The sequence below is a fragment of the Hydra viridissima genome, unplaced genomic scaffold (genome assembly GCF_058129835.1).
Source record: "Hydra viridissima isolate aposymbiotic clone 2 unplaced genomic scaffold, HvirCarnegie_v1 scaffold_1, whole genome shotgun sequence".
Taxonomy (NCBI): Eukaryota; Metazoa; Cnidaria; class Hydrozoa; order Anthoathecata; family Hydridae; genus Hydra; species Hydra viridissima.
The window spans coordinates 15,794,629-15,817,306 of NW_028324300.1; the positions used below are offsets into that span (position 1 = coordinate 15,794,629).

The 22,678-nt window shown below is 29.3% G+C and overlaps 1 protein-coding gene and 1 long non-coding RNA gene across 18 annotated transcripts; one reads left to right on the forward strand and one right to left on the reverse strand.

The window, feature by feature from the left end:
* Positions 1-2,232: 2,232 nt before the first annotated feature.
* LOC145188029 (interferon regulatory factor 1-like) lies at positions 2,233-16,363 on the reverse strand. Of its 17 annotated transcripts, none has more exons than XR_016447703.1 (9): positions 14,077-14,158; positions 12,037-12,314; positions 7,608-7,780; positions 7,392-7,439; positions 4,162-4,184; positions 3,258-3,319; positions 2,901-2,972; positions 2,606-2,689; positions 2,324-2,432 (listed from the first exon to the last, which is right to left on the reverse strand). XR_016447703.1 is itself a non-coding variant. In XM_090073333.1 (8 exons), the coding sequence occupies exons 2-8, from the start codon at positions 12,246-12,248 to the stop codon at positions 2,365-2,367; spliced, it is 684 nt and encodes a 227-aa protein (XP_089929459.1). In that variant the 5' UTR covers positions 12,249-12,314; positions 14,077-14,158; the 3' UTR covers positions 2,233-2,364. The 17 variants fall into 17 exon arrangements, 8 of the variants coding, with proteins under 8 accessions (XP_089929459.1, XP_089929497.1, XP_089929447.1 ...); XR_016447706.1 differs by having other exon boundaries at positions 2,325-2,435; positions 7,392-7,427; XR_016447702.1 differs by having other exon boundaries at positions 2,325-2,435.
* A 689-nt stretch (positions 16,364-17,052) lies between these two features.
* On the forward strand, positions 17,053-17,549 carry LOC149893553 (uncharacterized). Its single transcript, XR_016447729.1, has 2 exons — positions 17,053-17,193; positions 17,304-17,549. It is a non-coding gene; the product is annotated as an uncharacterized LOC149893553 (long non-coding RNA).
* Positions 17,550-22,678: the final 5,129 nt, after the last annotated feature.

Here is a 22,678-nt window from a genome sequence, read left to right on the forward strand (position 1 = left end):
CTTCTCCGAATACCAGATTTTTTTGATTTTGAATTTTTAAAACTTTTTAATATATTAGGTTGGTGCAAAAGAAAATTCCTTTTTTTTTTCAGTACTATTTATTAAATATAGTTAAAATTAAGAAGTCATTTGTCATCAAAATAATTTCCTTGGCTATCTATGACCTTTTGCCATTTTGTGACCAACTGACGAATTCCATCTCTGTAGAAAGACTGGGGGCTTTGCTTTGAAATAGGCATCTAGCTAATTTTGTAAATCTTGATTTTCTTTGAATGATTTATCCCGTAAAAAATGTTCCATTGAACGGAACAAATGGTAATCTTATGGTGCCATGTCTGGTGAATACGCAGGATGCGGCAAGACTTCCCAGCCTAGTTCTAAAATAGTTTCCTTGGTTCTCATAGCAACATGGGGCCGAGCATTGTCGTGCAGCAATATGACTTTACGGTTTCCATGACCTGGTCCGGACCTTTTTTCTAAGATTTTTTCATTCAAACGTCTCAATTGTTGCGAGTAGCGTACAGCATTAATAGTTTGCTTCGGTTTCAGCAGTTCATAGTATATTATACCTTTCGTATCCCACCATACGCTAAGCATTACTTTTTTTCGATGAATATCGGGTTTAGGTAAGGCTGATGCTGATTGACTAGGACTCAACCACTGTTTTTTGTTGGAAGGATTGTCATAATAAACCCACTTTTCATCACCCGTTACAATTTTCCACAAAAAGTCCATTTTTTTTTACTTAGCCATTTGAGAAATACAGGTGCCCAAACGTTGCATTTTGTTATTTTCAGTCAAGTCATGTGGAACCCATTTTCAGACCTTTTGAACCTTTTCCATGTCGTGTAATCGTCCTAAAACAGTCGAATGATCAACTCTAAGTTGTTCTGCTAATTCTCGAGTCGATTGCCGTGGGTCTTCTTCGAGAGAATTCCTCTAAATTGTCTGTTTCCAGTTCCTGTGGCCTTCCTGAACGTTCTTTGTCTTCAAGATCAAAATCTCCGCTGCGAAACTTAGCAAACCACATCTGGCAAACGTGAACATTTAGAGCATCCACACTGTAAACAGAACAAATCGCTTTTGTCGCTTTTGTTGCATTTTCACCCTGCCGAAACTTGTACAACATGCAATGTCTAAAATGTATTTTCTCTATTCAGCCAACCTTAATACAACCCCAAAAGTTCATACTGTCTTTTATCATGCTGAACACTTTATTCTGAAAAAAGGACTACTATCACACTTTTCTAATTTATTGGGATCGATTTAAATGCGACTCCACAAATCCAAACAATAGAACAAAACTAAAACACTGTTTGGCAGACTTCAAAGCCATACACATGCAAACCATCCACTTAATTTGCTCATATGCCAATTATTTACAAGGATTTTTGTTATCAAATAGAGAACTTTTACAGAAAAGTTTATGCTACTTGTCTCGTGAAAAAAAGTGATATTTTTGATCCTTGTGATAAATAAAAAAACGTGGTATTTCTTATCCTTCCAAACTAAAATGAGTTTTTGTCTTAAATTGGTGTTTATCAAATACCTGTCAAATAAGAAGTTAAAATCTCTTTGTCAAAAAACTTATAGACAATCTTCTTTATATACTTAAAGAAAGTGAACCAATGTAAAAGCTGTAAAAATGCAAAATTGAGTTCTCATTTTGGCCGTAAAACCACCCTATTTTTGCTGAAAATTAAAATGCAAATTTCTCTAGCATACTTCAATACCTGATTTCTAGATTAACATTTTTGTAAAATACAAAATATACTCTTTCAACCATCCGAAGGATTTTCTCGGGTCCGAAGGATTTGGTCATGAGGTTAATAATGAGGTTAAATACAATTTTGGGAACAGTGATTGCTTTTATGCTTGAAAATTGAATAGGGCACCTGCTGCAAATAGAACGGGACTATTTCAACTGTTGAAACTGCGAAATTAAATCTTTTTGTACAATATTTCTCAGACTGAACTTAACTTTAGAAGATTTAAAAATGGTGGGGAATTATCTTGATTAGGAAAAAATTCATTTATACTAAAAACTAATTCTAAAAAAACTTATAATAAAAATTTATTTACAATCAATGTAATAATCAAAATAAAGATCGTGATGACCATCATAAAAAATTCAGTGAAAAAGAACAAAAGTTAACCTAATAGTAAAAATAATAATGAAAAAAAATTACTACAGTTTTAAAATATCGAGTTATTTTACACTTTTAGTAGGACTCAATGAGTTATTGTGGAGAAGTATAGACGGAGAATTCTTCAAAGGCTTTTATACTGCAAGCATCAAAGATTTTCAAAAATAGAACTAAAACTTGCAAAAAATGATAAAACATAAGCTTTATCTAAAATCTTTTAAAATCTTACAATATCATCATTGGTATCGTCTTTGGTATCGTCTTCTTTAACGAAATTGGTATCGTCTTCTTTAACGAAAAAAAAAAAGTTTTACATCCAAATTTTATTTATAAACAAATTAAGATGATTTTTAAACAAATCAACAAATATATTAACTAACAAGCCGACATTTAACATTGTTAAACTTCATGAGAAGCTTTGAAAGACAAATAGAATGGAAAGTCACAAAGATCTTTACCAATATCATGAAATTCATTCGGTGAATGTCTTTCGTTATTTATCAACAACTCTTCATGCTGAAACCCAAATTCATTCATAAGACCTTGTGAGGAAAAAAAAAAAAAAAAAAAAAAAAAAACAATTTTTAAACTACACATAGGTTGGAAATCTCCTTTAACCAAAATAAAATACTTAAAAGCCCATCAAAAAAAAAAAAGAGACAACAAGTAACTAATACTGCATAAATGAAAGTTATGTCACAAGTAACAAAATATTGCATAAATGTTGCAGGAGGTTACATAACAACAACTTACTTGATTTAATTTCAAAAATTGATGGCAATTTATTGGATGCAACAGAACTCACGTCTTCCACTTTGTTTGTTTCTGCCTTAATGTAAAAATATTTAATAGCAATAAATGTTTTTTTAAAAAAAAGACCAAACAACCAAAACAATAAAAGATTATTGTAAGCAATTGTTTAGTTATTCATTTTGTTCCCTTTGGAGCTTTTTTGCGCCATTTTTTGTTTTTGTAAAAATATTTACATTAAAAAAACTTCGGATATAAATTTAGTGTAACATCAAGCCATCACATTCAAAAAAATCAACACACTCATTTCAGATGATACCAAATCGAGAGAAAAATTAAAGAATTTTAAAATTCACCTACATTTCAAGATAGAAACAACCCTCTGAATTTATGAGGGCATTCAACCATTGTCCAGTTTTGTTCTACATCAACAAAAAGATTGTTTTTTTATGTGAGAACCTTTTTTTTTTTTTTTGCAAAAGAAAAAAAACAAGTGTTGATGTTATTTTTTTAAACCTTTATGTAGGCTTCAATATTCAAAAAAACTAAGAATGCCGGAAAATAATACAATCAGAATGACTATTTTAACCTTTTCTTTTTATAAGCGTTTATTTGTGTTTTGAATGAAAAATCTTTTACACAGATTTAAGTCACTTTTTGGAAAAGCAGAAAAATACCAAAAAAAAAATGTTTCATTTAAAGATTCTTTTTACTTAATAATTAATATAATCTTAAAAACATGGAGCTATATTCATAAAACTTCTATAAAAGCAAAAACAACAAAGCGTCATAAAGAGTATTAAACTTACCTTAAAGTTGTCAAAGGATTAAACAATAAAGATGAGAATTCAAAAAAATGTTTTGCATTTTATGTATTTAGTAATAACACATGTACATGTAAGTACATTGAGTCAAGATACATGGCAAGTTCACAAACGGTCCGTTTATATTCCCCTCACTGTGGCATATGATTTAAAAAAGTAGAACTTTCTTTTTTTGGAGAAATTGCAAAAACATTTTTTACTCTCCGCATTTTAGTATTTTAGAAAAACTATCTTTCGTAAAAAAAATTTATTAAAAACAATTATTCTGCACTTGTTGCATAGTTACAATTTCTGTATGTTTACATGACACAGCTGTTATTAAGCTTATCTTTAAATAAAATGGAGCAACAAAATAAAACTCATTTTAAAAACTTGAAGAAGCTGCACTGGTGGATGAAATACAATAATTAACATTAAAAATGAAGAAAAAAAACTCTTACATAGTCATCCATACTGCAAACCTCTGAGAGAAAAAACAAAGTTTAATATTCAATTGGAATATAAAAGAATAAAAAGCAATATAAAGAAATACAAATAAAATAAAACTACATAATACAAATAATAAACAGAAAATAAAACTTTTCTTATCATAAAAAAACTATGTTCACATCTCACAAAAGATTTTTACATTTTTACAGAGGCATTCATACAACAACAAAGTACAAAGCAAAAAAGATAAATAAACAGAGCTAGATGTAATACCAAAAGCTCTGATTAAAAAATAAATGTAGAGAGTTTGGAAAGATTACTAAAATATTTTTTTACCTCAAAAAAATTCTTGTATGAAAGACATTGCCTGAAGCAAATCATTTTAAACAAAAAACAAACAGTTTTAAAAAATATCTGCTGCACATTTGACTTAAGGTCACTTATTATTATAATACTTCATAATATTAAATTATATTATAAAATAGAGGAAGTCTATGTTAAATGGGTCATGGTGCATTTTGGGTCACACAACAATCAAACCAAATATTCAAAAGTTAGAAATAAATTAGAATCAGAACTTTTTCTAACAGAAGTAAAAACTCATAGCTTCATTTATTTTCTGTATCTTTTATTTTTTTTTTTAACAGATAATTTCTCAAAGGAATTCCAAAAATACTTTTTACTTTTTACTTTGGGTTTTTATTTTGAGAATAGTAAAGTTTTGAGAGAAAAAAAAAAAGCTTAATTTTTGTATAGAATAAAATCTCAATTCTAGTTTTCCAGTTTTTGTAGTATTCTACAACATTTTGCTTTTCACAGAAGTAAAAGTAAATGTGAAAAATTTTAAAAATGGAAATCTGTTATTCTTGGGTTAAATGAGTCATTAACATAACATTAGATTTGTTTCTTAGCTTTAGATTTGTCAAGATAAAGAAAAATACACTTAATTTGCTTTCCAGCTCAATCTTTACATCTTTTGCAATTATTAGATGTAGGTGTCTTTTGTCATGTGAAGAAGATATGGAAAAAAAATAATGCGTATTACACTGCAACAAAAGACAAGATATTAGATAAAGAAGTTTTTCCACCTTTGATCAAAAAACATTTTGAGTGTGGCAAAGCTTTCACTTATTTTCATGCAATAGCTGGATTTTAACATACTGGAATTGCTCCACCAAATAAAAACAACTTAAATAAAAATAAGTTAAAGAATAGGGAACAGCTTATGGAATATCTGGTCTGAAAATACAATGGATTGAAGCATTCTTAAAAGAAAGAAAACAAACAGTTGTAATAGGCGAAAATGTATCCTCTTGGGCAGAAATTACCAGTGGCGTGCCACAAGGGTCAGTAATTGGACCACTCTTATTTGTACTACTTATAAACAATTTGCCTAATACTTTAAAAAATCTAACAAAGCTATATGCTGACGACACCAAAATTATGAATGAAATGCTTTCCAGTGCATCAACTCTTTCTTTGCAATCAGATCTCCATTCAGCTTTTAAGTGGACTCAAGACTGGCTTGTGAAATTTAATATTTCAAAATGTACGGTCATGCACTTTGGCCGAAATAACAAAAAATCACCCTTTTATATCGATGAACAAAAGTTAAACATAACAGAATCTGAAAGTGATCTTGGAGTAATCTTCTCAAGCAATCTGAAATGGAAATATCGTGTAATAAAATGCGTAGGTAAAGCCAACCAAATGTTGGGTCGGATTAAAAAATGCTTCGTTTGCTTAGATATTTAAAGCAGGTCTTGATTGCTGGATGAGCAGCAATTAAGCCAATCAGCTGTCATAGCGTGTTGATACCACACTCACTGGCTCACACCAGTTACAGCATTTACTAATACTAATACTATTGAAATCTTTTTGAATATTTTTGGCAAAACTATTTTCATCATTTTAAGTTGGAAATTAAGGGAAAAAAAAATTCTACTAGAGTCCAACTGCAGCTCAATCTGTGTCAGATTTCTTCTAAAGCTATAATTCCCATGAGACAATCCAACTTAAATATGTTCTAGAAATCACAACATTTTTAATAAAGTAAAATCTTTCTTTCAGTACTGTGGATGGTTATTCATTTTATGATTTCATAACATTCCTTAATCCATGAGAAACCAATGTGTAATCCACAAAGCCAGAACAACCATTTTAAAGTACAAAAATTGCTCTAGACCCAAACCCTCAAACTTTGCTTAACAAGTGATAGAGTGCTTTAAACTGAATGGTATTTATTAAATACTACACAGTTTTTTTGTCAAAGATTTTTTACCAGTATTTTTTACATAAACAATCTATTTAAACTTTTAGCAATTTAACTAATGGATTTGTCGAAAGAGGTGTAGCAAGAGGCTATGGGACAAACCCCACTGAATTATGAGCTAAGCTAATTATATTTTAATTATTTTCTTTGCAACTTCTTGTTCTCTCTAACAATTTCACTCCTGTCATTACTGGAATTTTAACATCATAAAATATTGGGTCAGTACATTCTTTAGTAATTCCACTAATCAAAAGATAATTTTTAAATGAGTAGAAAAACTCAATTTTATAAAAAATTTAAAACTCAAAAATATAAAAACTCAACTTTTTATTTACCACCTCAATGTATAAAAAATTTTATTGTTTTTAGAAACTTGTCCTGACAAATACATAAAACCCAGCAAAAAATAGTCTCTACAGAGGTAGGGTTGCCAATTAAATATCTACAGAGGTTCAAAAAAATAGATACAATAGACTATTTTTATTTAAGACTCATTTAAATACCATAAAAAAAAACTAAAGAAGATATTGACCTAATGACTTTTTTGTTTTCAAGTAAGACTACTATATTACAAATAAATAAATAAAAAAAAAAAAAAGATTATTTTTAATAAGAAAATCATAAAGTGCAGCTATTGCAATTTGTGTTAAAAGCCCTTGTAGGTTTTTAAGAAAGCTAAGTAAATGACGTAGCTGTAACATAAATTTATTTACTTTTAACATAGAATATATAAAAACTTGAAAGTAATTCTCTTTGCATAAGGTCATGACTTTTTTCCCAATAACAAAAATCTTTACCAAAATTAGAATTTAACAAATCAATTGAAACAATAATAGCCAAATCAAAAATAGTGCATTCTTATTTTGAATTATATTTAGAAATTCAGGACTACTTAAAAAACATCACTAAAATATTATTGTTCATTTTAAAACTGCTAAACCAAATTTGTGGACAGAAATAAAAACGTACCTTTAACTATCCTTTCAATTGTCTTGTCATAGTTTCCTATACAAAGACCTTTTTCACATCAAAGATTTTTCAACTTTGCAAATTTTAAATGCAAATAACTTAAGGATTACAAAGAACATTTAGATGCAATTTTCATTTTAACAAAATTTAACTGTTTACAAATATTAAATTCTATTAATTAACAGATAACATTCTTATACCAAAATAAAAGCTTACTTAAGTCTATAAACCTGAAAACTCGAAAAGAACAGGTGTCGTTCTTCTGAGACAGCTCTGTGACTTTTATTATTTCAGTTTGTTTTCCTAAAGCACAACGAAAATTGGTTTTCCACTTAGAAACATCATCAGGTTTATTTTTATCAAACTTCTTTGTGTGAACAGCCCAAGCACTAAATTACAAAAGAAGTTTAGTTTAAAAACTTTGGCTTAAGTCACATCACAAACACTACAACATAATTAACAGATATGTGATCAAAGTAAGATACATGGTCACCATTAAATGATTGTAAAAACTGTAAAAATGTTACCCAGGCTAAACAAAAATATGTAAGTGCAATTAAAGGGCAATAAGATGAATGAGTACAAATAGTTACCTAAGATAGTTATTAGATAAGGAATTAAATAAAATATATCGGAGAATGCAAAAAAAATTTTCTCTTGGTCAAGCAAACCTATTTAGCAACATCCATGGTTTAAGATGACAAAAATGTAATCATAAATTGCACTCATTGTGGTAGTGGGTAGCAAAAAATAGGCCACAATTTTAAGAAATTCAAAACATTTTTCTTAATCTTATTTATAGAAATTTTGTTCAAATAGACATCTCCACAACTTAATAAAAAGTAGGAAAAAAAGTATAATAGGCCCAGGTATTAGAGAGATAATAGATTTAACAAAAAGGTAGACCTTTCAGTTATCTTGGTAAATCAATTGAAATTTTTAGTTGAAAATTTAATTATTTCAAGTTGTCGTTTGCTGTATTTAAGCCATTTACCTTCTTTCAGTCCATTTATCCAGATGTTAATTTGACTAAAAACGTAGGAAAGATTGTTTTAATTTAAAAGAATTAACTAGTTGACCACAAAACCTTTTAAAAATATATCAGGTATCTACAGGTATTTAATTTCAGTGTTTAATCATCATGAATTATTTTGTTTCTTTCGGGATAATTATTGAGTAGTTGCTGAATGAAAAGCTACAATAAAAAGCTGCAGCATATAAAAAAAAAAACAAATATGATACACGTAACATAAATACTGTGATGTGAAATGGAGCGATTGTATTGGTTAACTTCTTCCTAATCAAGAGATAACGGAAAATTTTCAACTAAAACTTCAGGGTTAAGCACATCAATACATATGAAGTACAAATCACATTCAATGGATTTTGACACTTTTCAAACATTTCTAAAACCAATAAAGTTCGATATCCAGGGGAAAAAAAGAAGCTTAGAAATTGCTCAATTAAAACTTGATGTTCTATTTCGTTTTGTTTTTCTTTAAAAGAAAAAAAGAAAAAAGAAAATAAAAAAGTAGCTTTTTAAAAGAGCTTTTTAAAACTCTTACTTTCTTCTAAGAAAATTACTTTCCAAGAGAAAATTTCCATGTTTGCCTGACTTTTCATCACTAAGTTAAGTTTCTATATTTCTTAAGTTATAGTAACGTGGTCAATTTTTTATACAATTTAGAGTTTATTGGTTTGGCTTTATTAGTTAGAACAAACAGCTGACAAGTTTGTGCACCTATTTGTGAGTGTAATGAAATCATTTTACGCACGATGGTACGTACTTTTTGAAACAGCCGCCATGGCGATCGTTTAATGAACGTTATTTTGTTATTAATGAATCGTTAAAAAGTAAAATAGAATGCCATTTACTAACACAAAAACATTTTAAAGTGACTTAAAGTAAAAACTTTATCGAACAATGCTTCCACGATCTCTACAATCCGATTCCATTAGGTTAGGTATCGACTTTTCGAGGAAGAAAATTGAAATTTTAGTCGAAAAATAGTTTTTAGATCTATTTTTTGAAAAGAAAATCCCAATTCATCCCATTAGTTATGCATGCTCCATTATTAAACTGATTGGATGAATTAAAAAACAAGAATTAACTGTGGCAAAAACAAAAATCTATCGAATGCTTTGCTAAAATAAAGACTATTTATGAAGACTTTAGAAATTTGTTGAAAATCCAAGACAGATCTTCATTTTCTGTTTTAAACTTCTTTTTTACTTAAAACACTGAAAATCTAAAATCAGTTTCTATATGCAACAGGTGACTTAATATCAGAACGACAATCCAATTTAGCCAAGTAATTGCCACGTTTTCCAGCAGGATTACTCATGTGTTTCTTTTTGTTCACTCCATTGTTTCTTTTTCTTCAACGCCCTATTCTATTCTTTTAAAGGGATATGTGTTCTAACATCAAATTTTGTTTTGTCTTTTTCTTATTTTGTACTTTTCTTGAAATGTTACATAGTTTCGGACATTTTCTTCGTAGTGTCGTAAAAGTAGAAGCATTTCAAAACCTGTCTCAATCGGATCGTTTGGAACCAGTTATTGATGGTGATGGTTGTCCAGTAAACCAAAAGTTAGAAGATGCACAAGTTCTCGGTTTTGGTGTTAAAGAGAAGAAAAAGAGAAGAGAATAATTTAAAAGACACATAAACTTAAAAGACACATAAACTGTTATAGGATCGTCATCAGGAAATCTAAAAAGATCTTTTAATTGATGGTCTTCCTATTTATTTTCCTATTACCTTTAACACTATCTAGAATTTTATTTAACATTTTAAGATGCAATTGCGCAATAAATCTATGTTTGTATTATTTTCTTTGGGCTCATTAAGCAGACCTCAATCAAACGCATACAAAAATCAAAATGTAATTTTGTAAGCAGTGAATGTTTTGGGTTCTGAAAAGTGTACAACATGAACCCATATGAGTAGCGTTTTTGGCTTAAAGTGGTTTTTGGTCATTTTTGACAGAAATACTCAATAAGGCTTGCAAGAGAATAAACAAAAACGGTTTTATGTTGTCATAGTTTTCAAATTGAAAACTTATTCACTTGGGCTAAATAATCTTAAAAACAGTTTGACCTCTTAAAGCAAATATTTGGTGTGTCGATACATGAACATGTTGATACATGAACATAAAGAAAAACATGTTAATAGGATTAGATTTTCTGAAAATCTTACGATTGAAATCGAGTATTAAAAATTCTGTGAAAATGTTTAAGGAGCGTAGCTCACAAAAGTAAAAAATTCAAAATTTTTGATTCACCTGTTTTCTTGATCAATAAATATTTCCACACAAAAAACCGTGACCAAAATTCAACTTGCTTCAATGTTTTAGCTGAAGTTCAAAATCACAATTTGAAAAAAAAGTTGAATTTAAAGTTAAACATTTTTTTTTTACTCAAAAAAAGTAAAAATAAAAAATTTATTTAAATAAATTTTTATATATCATTGATAAAAAAATATTTTAATAAAACAAAACCACCATGGACAAACCTGTTAGGAAAAGTTGAACCCGATTTTGATTTTGACCACAATTTGGAAAAAAAGTTGATTTTAAATTTAAAGAAAATTTTATTACTCAAAAAAAAAACTTTTAAAAAATATTTTGAAAAAATTACGGTAGGATGAAAAAATAAAAAATTTACAAATAAAAAATGTCATATTTTTATGACTTTTAAAAATTTATTAATGGGCTTATTTTTGTCCCATTACCGTTATTTTAGCGTAAAAGACCGACTCACTGGTTCAGTAACCAATATTTTTCCGTTGTCAATAGAAATTAACAAAACAATTTAATAAGGCAAACCATTGGTGTTGTTATTCATCATCTTTTTTGTTACGAGTCCAGTTTTAGTAATATCATTAGAGGATTGCCTGAATTCACTTTCAGCACCTGATGTGGTTTCTTGTTTATTTGACTGATTGTGACAATAAGTTCGATGTTAAAGTCTTTCTCATTCTATAAAGCTAATTAAAAAAAAAAAATTGTAGAAAAGGAATTATAGAAACTATATTTTAATTAGTTCTATAGAATGTGAAATAGTTCTTGCAAACCTTTTAATGGGAAAAAACCTAAGTTTGAAAAAACTTTCGTCAGGAATTGCAAACATTTTTTAAACGTTCTTGGATTTTATGTTACTTTTATAACTGTTCTGAACAATTGTGCAATGAATTGTGCAATAAAGGAACAAACGATTGCACAAATTTTGTAGAAATTTACTGGTACATATTTACAGAAGATGTCAGAGACAGAAAAAGTAGAAGATTGAGCAAAAAATAGTTTTTTCATTCAAATAAAAGAATGAGGTCAAACGTCAGTTTGCATCATTGAAATTTAAATTAAAATCCAAGGTTTTTCCATCTTTTCTTAATAACCTTTGATTTTTAGTTCAGTTCTTTTCTGTCAGTGTAAGGAGAAAGACAAACCCTCCCCTAGTTGGTCCACTAACCACCCACAAATTACAAATCCTGACCAGTTAGTTGCATGTGCATCTTGGTAGCCTATCCACTTAGTAGTTATACATCCGTCCTGGTAACCTACTTGGTAGAGAGCTTGAATTATACCGAATATGTAAATTCACCAAAAACAATAAAATAAGAGAGAAAAAAAAACGAAAAAACTCACCGAAACAGTTCGGCGTATTTTTTATCATAATCGCTTGATTTTCCGAAATGAGGCCAAGGAACTTTGAAAATTTGCTCTTCTTTATTAATCCATTCAAGTCCTGGAAAAAACCCAATTTTGCTCATGAGCCAAGGTTTAAATTTCATGCGAAATTTTTTTGATTGAGTTTCAATCGAGCTGTCGTTGGATGCAGTAATCCTCAATCTTGCCATATTTTTTAAAACAGGACCAAACAACTCCAGTGTGTTGCACTACAGGCAGTCATACGATTTTAAATACTATAAAAAATAAAAAAAATGCAAAAAAATACGCTCAGCTTACGGCTTTTACCTTTTATGAAATTCTTTAATAACTTTTAACAACAACAAAGATGTACTTTTTAAAAAAAGGTCCTGCACTATCAACACCTCAGTGAACATTTTTGTTATGCTTACAGTTTGTTCTGATGTTTATTAATTACATCTTATATGTTTTGACAATTAGATTTGCACTAAACTTAAGAAGTGAACAAACTTGACAAGGAAACAAACTTACCAAGGGAAAACTAACCATGAGTAAAAACTTACCAAGGGGACAAACTTTACCGAGGAGATAAACTTACCGAGGATAAAAACTTACCAAGTGAGAAAAAAGAAATCATTTCAACATTCTAAATTTGCATTTAGTTTTGACTTCTGGTAATGGGCTTCTGTGGGCGACAAATAAACGTAAGTATCTCTTCTGTTTAACAGAAAGTTGCACTTTTTTGCATGCATACTTCATTTAATTGACTGCATAAAAGATATTATCAAGAAATGCCCATAAACAAAACAGCTTTTTCAATTAAAGAATAAATTTCTTTCAGACTTTTAAAGGGCTGATTGACAGAAAACTAATCTTGAAAGTTTTCCCTATGAGAGCATCAAAAAGATGGCTCTAGGTAATGTCAAGCTTTATAAAAGTTTGACATTTCTCTAGTAAATAACAAAAAATGTTTAATTGGCAAGAATAGTAGTTTATTCACTATATTGGATAACTGAGAGTAATGGATAACTGTAAGTAAAAGATAACTGAGACTAAAAGATAACTGAAAGCAATAAATAACGGAGAATAAAATATGGCTGAGAATAAAAAGTGAATGAGAGTAAAGTATAAGTAAGAGTAACAGATGGCTGAAAGTAGCAGATAATTGCACAGTAATCTTTAGTTTGTCTTAAAAAAGCAGGCGAGATCAACCTACTTACATACAACTACTTTAAAAAATGAAACTATGAAAAAATGAGAATCTCAAAAAAAAACAAGACCAAGATACAAAGAAGAAATTTGTAATAAAGATAAGACCAGTAAATAAAAATGAATATTGTGATAAGTTGTAATAGACAACAGACAAAAGTTTAACTAAAAAGTTTTCATGAAAAGTACAAAGCTTTCTTTAACTAACTTTAATATACATTTGCATCACTTTATGAAAACCTATGTTTACCTATTTAACAGAATTTTTCTTCTGTATTGATTTTTATTGCATTAAACTTTAAGTGTTTATGCGTCCAGAATTCGCTAAAAGGAATAAAGAACCATTCTCCAACATGGAATAAATAAATGCTAAGTTTTTGATGTCAATACACATTGCAGAATTTCTCACAGAACTCTCTAAGTACCCCCAAAGTTCTTAAAGAGTTTTGTGAGGAGTTCTCCTGAGGATTTAAAATGAGAGCAGCAAAAGATCCTTACTATGACTTAAGATTAAGATGCAATTTAAAAAAATGTAAAAGGATAAGGCTAATTGGAGGTCGATCGAACCCTCCACGGTTAGAGACTTTATATTTCTTACTTAGAGCCTGGAAACTTTGCATCAACTTCTCGACATCGAATTTACTTAGAAAAAAAGCAACCAACAAGGATTCTTTACATTATCTCAAGTGAAAAAATCTTAGTTGCGTTTACAATTTTTGAAAACGTACTTTACTTAACCTTTTCAATTCCCGGTTTAAATTTATCACAAAAAATGAAATAAACCGCTCGTCGGTAGTAAACTAAAATACAAACGTACAGTTAACTTACGATGGTAGTCAACTATTATGCACCAAGTTTGTTTCCGGTAGCGACTTTAAAATTAGAAGCAATCAGCCAGTTAAACTAAAAACTATAGGGGATTTTTGAAAGAATATACAGAATACACAATATTTTTACCTCCTAGAGTTAACTTAATCTCCTTTAGTGTATCTCCAGAAGTTAATGTTTTTATCTCCTAAAGTGAATATCTTATCTCCTAAAGTTAATTTTATCTCCGAAAGTTTATACTTTATCTCCTAAGTCAATTTTATCTCCAGATATTGCTTAATTTGTCTCCAGAAGTTAATATTACCTCCTAAAGTTAACTTATCTCCTGAAGATGACTAAAAGCTTAAAGTATCTTCTAGGAAGAAATTCATATTATCTCACATAGCAAACAACCTACAAATAAATTTTCCTCATTTAAATTTCAAAAATTTTTATTTTGAATTCTCTTAGGGATTAATATGTTGTTAAATCGAAAGAAAACAAATAATTGATCGTTATTGTCGTCCAAAACTGGAATTTACATTTCATTCCCAGTTGAATTCTATCAATTTTTCTGTTTTTTCCTTAGAACTTACTTGTGTATTGTTTTCGTTGTCAAAATAATTACTCTCCACCTCTCAAGATTGTTGAAGTGATTTAAACTTTAAGCTGCATGTAGCAGCTTATTTTCGGAAAGTTTGAAATTTAAACTCGGTAGAAATGCTCAAATGGCCTGTTAGGGCCTGTTTATATGGAAAGCGGGCTGACTCGGCAAGCGAGCCAGCCCGTTTGCCGAGATATCGACGTCATCAATATTTTAACTTAATTTTATTTTGCGTTTATATGAATAAACGAGCTGGCCCAGATAGCGATTCGGGATTGTTCGTTTATTCATATAAACGCAAAATAAAATTAAGTTGAAAGAAGGACGACGTCGAGATATCGGTAAACGGGCTGGCTCGTTTGCCGAGCCAGCCCGCTTTCCATATAAACAGGCCCTTAATATGGAAAGCGGGCTGGCTCGTTCGCCGAGCCAGCCCGTTTGCCGAGATATCGACGTCATCAATATTTTAACTTAATTTTATTTTGCGTTTATATGAATAAACGAGCTAGCCCGGATAGCGAGGTCTCACTGTTTTTTGCCGAGATCTCGGCAAACGCGTTGGTTAATTTCTTAAATTTTACGCATGCGTACAAATTCTTACATTTTTTAAATTTGAAAGCTTCAGCGTAAAATAATAAATTTAATAATAAAACTGGCAACTTCTATGTACTTAAAATTTTAGTCGTTGTGCTTTTATAATTTACAATTTCTTTTCGATTTTATTATTTGCAGTTTTATTTATACTGCTGAAAACTCTCAAAAGGGTCAGAAGATAAATAAGGGCTTAACTCTGAAACCAAATTCATGAAAAGAAACCGTGAAAGGCTAAAATTTGTTTTCCATACATCAATGTGAGCTACACCAGTTATTATATTATACCACCATAAATCAGTTCAGCCAGTTTTAAACCAGCAACTACGATTTTTTCTTTTAAGGCGCCTCTCTCTTGCTTGTTTCATCTTTTGAAGTGATTGTGATCGTTTTAGTAAAAGAAAATTTAAAAAATTATCAAATTTAAATTTGTGAAGCTTATATAATACAATTAGGCTTTTAAGAAGCATTATTTGTGTTAGAATACCAGTTAAACATATTGTTAAAATGCAAAGTGTTTCTTTGTTGCTAGCCGCCATCTTTAAAATTATTATTTTACCGATATAGAGGGTAGCCCTGCTCGAAAAAGCCAGGCTGACCTCGATATCATGTTTTATTTTTTTGGCAAAAATTCATATTAACGCAATTTTAAAACTGGCTTGTTATCCGGGCTAGCTCGGCAAATGGGCTAGCCCTTGTCCATATAAACAGGCCCTTAAAAATGGAAACAGAAAACTTTTGTTTTTAAATTTTGATCTTTTGTGTGAGTTTTGAAAAGTTAGCAAATAAAGAGAAACGAAAGTTTTTGTCGAAACTATCGTGCAAACAACCATTAAAAGTTTGAAACCATACGCAATAAAAATACTGCCAGCTGCTCTACAAATCCAGCTTCTATATGTTTTAATTTAAAAGAAATCAGAATGCAATTTAAGCAACAAAAAAATATAATAAGCCATTAAAGTAAGCTAACATAATGGAACACGTGCTAATAGTAGTTATACCTTCGTATGCACAAATTGATGTTATAATAAGGACGCGTTGTTTAGTGGACGGAGAAGCTAATGTTTTTGGTTTCGATTTCGTCAGAACGAAAGCAAAACAGATTTCAACATTAAAAAAAAAAAAAAAGAAAGAAAAACTCATTCAGGAGGAAACTGGGACACACCACGGAACAGTTAACTATTGCAATCACTCAAGATTGACCTCAATCGCACGTTGAAGAGTAAATCAAGGACTGCTGAAAATGGTTTGCAAAGTTTTGATGAGCTGCTGCGCGGGATACCTCCATTCTCCCTAAATACATTTATAATTAGAAATAATCATTTCATTTTATTTGTAAAAATGTTCTTTAATAGAAATTCTCTTTTGTTTAAAGTAATTAAGATTTATTCAAAAAATAAATTGATCGCTATTAGCTCTTTCTCGATTGAAATTCTCTTTTAAAATACGATAAAAAATAACTAAAAAAAGGTCAAAATAAACAACAGGTATTTTTTTTAATAAAAAATGATTATGGTTCCGAGCACATTCTGGTAGTCATCTATTTACTTTGTTTTTTCAAATATTTTCGCGGGCCCATCATAAAACAACTATTCCTTGGGGTGGCGACCAGTAGGAGAAAGAAAGGAAAATTTTCTTCAAAATTTGGTTTGACAGTAGAGTTCTTGCTGTTTAACATTTTATCATTTGTTTGTTTTTATAACATCTTTTGTAATAACATCATTTGCTGTTATAACATCTTATCATTTGTTGAAACTACTGTATTTGCTTTAAAAAGAGACAGACTGCGTTAAATTAAAGTCTTGTTAGTTTTTTGTTAGAATGTTAAAACTAAAATGCTTGTACTTAGATCTTGACGATCTGAAGCTTAGAACTAGTACGATGTGTAGAGCGTTGAATGATTCACTGGATTAGGGCTGTTTAATTGCTTTTACATGTTTATGGTGTGATTTTTTGAATAAATCTTAATTACTTTAAACAAAAGAGAATTTCTATTAAAGAACATTTTTACAAATAAAATGAAATGATTATTTCTAGTTATAAATGTATTTAGGGAGAATGGAGGTATCCCGCGCAGCAGCTCATCAAAACTTTGCAAACCATTTTCAGCAGTCCTTGATTTACTCTTAAACGTGCGATTGAGGTCAATTTGGAGTGATTGCAATAGTTAACTGTTCCGTGGTGTGTCCCAGTTTCCTCCTGCCCCAGTTTTCTACACCCATGCATTTATATTATTTAAAGAGTTTGATTTAAATAGTATTTCGTTAAGAATAAAAAAGGTCTGTTATCTACAACTAAATAGTTTATTTCGTAAGTATTTTTTTTTAAAAAAAAAAATGAGTTTTTCTTTTTTTTTTTTTTAATGTTGAAATCTGTTTTGCTTTCGTTCTGACGAAATCGAAACCAAAAACATTAGCTTCTCCGTCCACTAAACAACGCGTCCTTATTATAACATCAATTTGTGCATACGAAGGTATAACTACTATTAGCACGTGTTCCATTATGTTAGCTTACTTTAATGGCTTATTATATTTTTTTGTTGCTTAAATTGCATTCTGATTTCTTTTAAATTAAAACATATAGAAGCTGGATTTGTAGAGCAGCTGGCAGTATTTTTATTGCGTATGGTTTCAAACTTTTAATGGTTGTTTGCACGATAGTTTCGACAAAAACTTTCGTTTCTCTTTATTTGCTAACTTTTCAAAACTCACACAAAAGATCAAAATTTAAAAACAAAAGTTTTCTGTTTCAGTTTTTAAGTTCCTAATAACAAAATATTTTACAGCAAAAGTTTTATGAAAAGCACTTCTAAAATATTTAGTTTACATTTTGACTTTTATCTTTTTTTATTTTGATAAATTTAAAAAAAAAAAAAAAAAATAAAAAAAAAATAACGAAAAATAACGAAAAATAACGAAAAATCGAAATAAGAGGGTTCCCTTTACTTCTAAAAAGATTCAAGAAGTTGTTTTTTACCTCGAATTAAGTTTTTGGCCATTTTAGCGTTTTTACCGAGTTTAAATTTCGAGCTCTCCAGTAATAAGCTGCTACATGCAGCTAAAAGTTTAAATCGCTTAATCGATCTTGAGAGGTGGTAATTTAGGAGGTATAACTAACTTCTGGAGACAAAATTAACTTTAGGAGATATAGTATAACCTTTCAAAGATAAAATTAACTTTAGGAGATAAAGTATTAACTTTAGGAGATAAAATAACTTTCGGAGATAAAAGATTCACTCTAGGAGATAAAATAACTTTCGGAGATAAGATATTCACTTTAGGAGATAAAAACATTAACTTCTGGAGATACACTAAAGGAGATTAAGTTAACTCTAGGAGGTAAAAATATTGTGTATTCTGTATATTCTTTCAAAAATCCCCTATAGTTTTTAGTTTAACTGGCTGATTGCTTCTAATTTTAAAGTCGCTACCGGAAACAAACTTGGTGCATAATAGTTGACTACCATCGTAAGTTAACTGTACGTTTGTATTTTAGTTTACTACCGACGAGCGGTTTATTTCATTTTTTGTGATAAATTTAAACCGGGAATTGAAAAGGTTAAGTAAAGTACGTTTTCAAAAATTGTAAACGCAACTAAGATTTTTTCACTTGAGATAATGTAAAGAATCCTTGTTGGTTGCTTTTTTTCTAAGTAAATTCGATGTCGAGAAGTTGATGCAAAGTTTCCAGGCTCTAAGTAAGAAATATAAAGTCTCTAACCGTGGAGGGTTCGATCGACCTCCAATTAGCCTTATCCTTTTACATTTTTTTAAATTGCATCTTAATCTTAAGTCATAGTAAGGATCTTTTGCTGCTCTCATTTTAAATCCTCAGGAGAACTCCTCACAAAACTCTTTAAGAACTTTGGGGGTACTTAGAGAGTTCTGTGAGAAATTCTGCAATGTGTATTGACATCAAAAACTTAGCATTTATTTATTCCATGTTGGAGAATGGTTCTTTATTCCTTTTAGCGAATTCTGGACGCATAAACACTTAAAGTTTAATGCAATAAAAATCAATACAGAAGAAAAATTCTGTTAAATAGGTAAACATAGGTTTTCATAAAGTGATGCAAATGTATATTAAAGTTAGTTAAAGAAAGCTTTGTACTTTTCATGAAAACTTTTTAGTTAAACTTTTGTCTGTTGTCTATTACAACTTATCACAATATTCATTTTTATTTACTGGTCTTATCTTTATTACAAATTTCTTCTTTGTATCTTGGTCTTGTTTTTTTTTGAGATTCTCATTTTTTCATAGTTTCATTTTTTAAAGTAGTTGTATGTAAGTAGGTTGATCTCGCCTGCTTTTTTAAGACAAACTAAAGATTACTGTGCAATTATCTGCTACTTTCAGCCATCTGTTACTCTTACTTATACTTTACTCTCATTCACTTTTTATTCTCAGCCATATTTTATTCTCCGTTATTTATTGCTTTCAGTTATCTTTTAGTCTCAGTTATCTTTTACTTACAGTTATCCATTACTCTCAGTTATCCAATATAGTGAATAAACTACTATTCTTGCCAATTAAACATTTTTTGTTATTTACTAGAGAAATGTCAAACTTTTATAAAGCTTGACATTACCTAGAGCCATCTTTTTGATGCTCTCATAGGGAAAACTTTCAAGATTAGTTTTCTGTCAATCAGCCCTTTAAAAGTCTGAAAGAAATTTATTCTTTAATTGAAAAAGCTGTTTTGTTTATGGGCATTTCTTGATAATATCTTTTATGCAGTCAATTAAATGAAGTATGCATGCAAAAAAGTGCAACTTTCTGTTAAACAGAAGAGATACTTACGTTTATTTGTCGCCCACAGAAGCCCATTACCAGAAGTCAAAACTAAATGCAAATTTAGAATGTTGAAATGATTTCTTTTTTCTCACTTGGTAAGTTTTTATCCTCGGTAAGTTTATCTCCTCGGTAAAGTTTGTCCCCTTGGTAAGTTTTTACTCATGGTTAGTTTTCCCTTGGTAAGTTTGTTTCCTTGTCAAGTTTGTTCACTTCTTAAGTTTAGTGCAAATCTAATTGTCAAAACATATAAGATGTAATTAATAAACATCAGAACAAACTGTAAGCATAACAAAAATGTTCACTGAGGTGTTGATAGTGCAGGACCTTTTTTTAAAAAGTACATCTTTGTTGTTGTTAAAAGTTATTAAAGAATTTCATAAAAGGTAAAAGCCGTAAGCTGAGCGTATTTTTTTGCATTTTTTTTATTTTTTATAGTATTTAAAATCGTATGACTGCCTGTAGTGCAACACACTGGAGTTGTTTGGTCCTGTTTTAAAAAATATGGCAAGGTTGAGGATTACTGCATCCAACGACAGCTTGATTGAAACCCAATTTTAAAAAATTCGCATGAAGTTAAATGATTATCTTAAAAATAAATATAGACTTTTATCTAGATTAAAAAGTCGCCATATTTAGTAAATAAAAATCTCTCCTTTTTCAGATTTCTTTGAAAGTAACATTAAAGTTTTTTACTTTTTTTGACCTTTAAAAACAAAATATAAGTTTTATGAAAAAGCTGTTTTACTTTTTAAGTAAATAATCATTGTAATTTATTACTATTATTAAGAAAAGGGCCAAAAACGTTGTGAGGAGTTTATTGCAATTTTGTTGTTGTTTTGAGTCACTTTGCACTGTCGCTAAATTTTTATGGCATTTGTTTAATCAGACTGTTTAGGATAAAGTAACTACTTTACCAAGGTAAAAAAAATTAGTTGTCGACACGAAAAGAATTTATCATTTTTCTTCAAGAACATTTGTAAATTTGTAATATTTTTCTTGTAAACAAATTCTTTCAATGATAACATAGACCAGTAAGAGTAATTTTGAAATGACTAAAAAAGGTATTGTGAATTATAAAAAAGCTTAAGCAAAATTTCTTATCAAGATCTGGTTTCATTCAATTCCTTGGTTCTTCATTTACCAGCCTTAATTTTGTGTATTTTTTCCGGTATGTATTTTTTGCCTCGACTACTCTATAAGCTCCATAATATATATTCCACTATGCATTATCTTTTTATAGGTGTATTTTTTTAATGGGTCTTTTTACAATTCATTTGATAAAGCAAAAACTTTTAGAAAGTTATTCAAATTTATAATTATCTTGCAAAATGCGGCCAGATATTTCATGTTTTCGTTTTTCGTATTTTATATATTATTTCAATTGTCATAAAAAGCACATAATAGGCCGGGTGAATAAAAATAAGCAATTGCTTTTACTAAGTAATTGGTCAGCTTTACGTGAATAAAAAATTCAAAAACTTTTCTTAAGTTTTTATTCACGTCAAATTGAGCAATTACTGAGTAAATTGCTTGCCTTTACGTGAATAAAAATATAAGGAAAACTGCTGAAGTTTTTATTCACGTAAAGCTGACCAATAACTGAGTAAAAACAATTGCTCATTTTTATTCACCCGGCCTAATAACTCATTTGTTTTTTTCAAACAAAAATTATATTTATATATAGATGATAAGTCATATTATGTCAATAATAAATAGTTATTCTTGTGGTTTGCCATAAATTGGCTTTGCTAAATTCTTTAAAACTGTGACAAATTATTTTTTTCTTCATTGTATTTACATTCATTTTATGTATAGGTTATTTATCCTTAACTGTATATATTTCTGTTAAACATAAAAATTAAAAATTCTATAACATTCATAAACTGGAAGTCTACAGCAATATAGTAGAGGAGTAGTTCCCTGGACATGAAAATACTGTGCTCCACATCGCCAAAAAACTAGTTGATATTTTGTATTATTTATTATATCTTTAGTTATACATGTACAAAAGTGGTTAAGTAAATGATCTCAATTTCTATATCGTCATCCGCGTAATTTCTTAAAATATTAAGAATGCCTGGTAAAGCTACAGTTAAGCGGCCTAAAATAAATTTAAATTTTCGCTTTTAAAAATACGGTGGAGAGTTTGAATGCATTTAATTAGAACAATAGTATGCACGCATGAGTGATTTCAAAAAAGAAATAAATTTTAGAAGTGGAATTAAAGTTTAGAAGAAGTGGAATAAAAATAGTACAGCGCGCTTGATTTTAAATTACTATATCTTAAATTTCTATAAAACTTAAAAAATTGTCAGGTAAACACTTGATATTATAATACGGCTATTTTCATAGCCACATGTCTCTTAAAAACACATCAGCATGAACAATTATCATTTAAACTTATATTCTTTAACTATTACAAATAACTTTAGTAAATAAATAATCAAAAATAAATCTACGCATAACATATTAAAGTAACAAAGTAAAAACAATATCATAAAAATCACATAATAACAATAGAAAATGTTATATAAAAATTACACAGTTCCAAATTCAAAAAAAAAAAAAACTAAAAAAACTACTTTGAAATTTATCTACTTTGGTTTTATCTACTATTCAATGATGCTTTTAGTC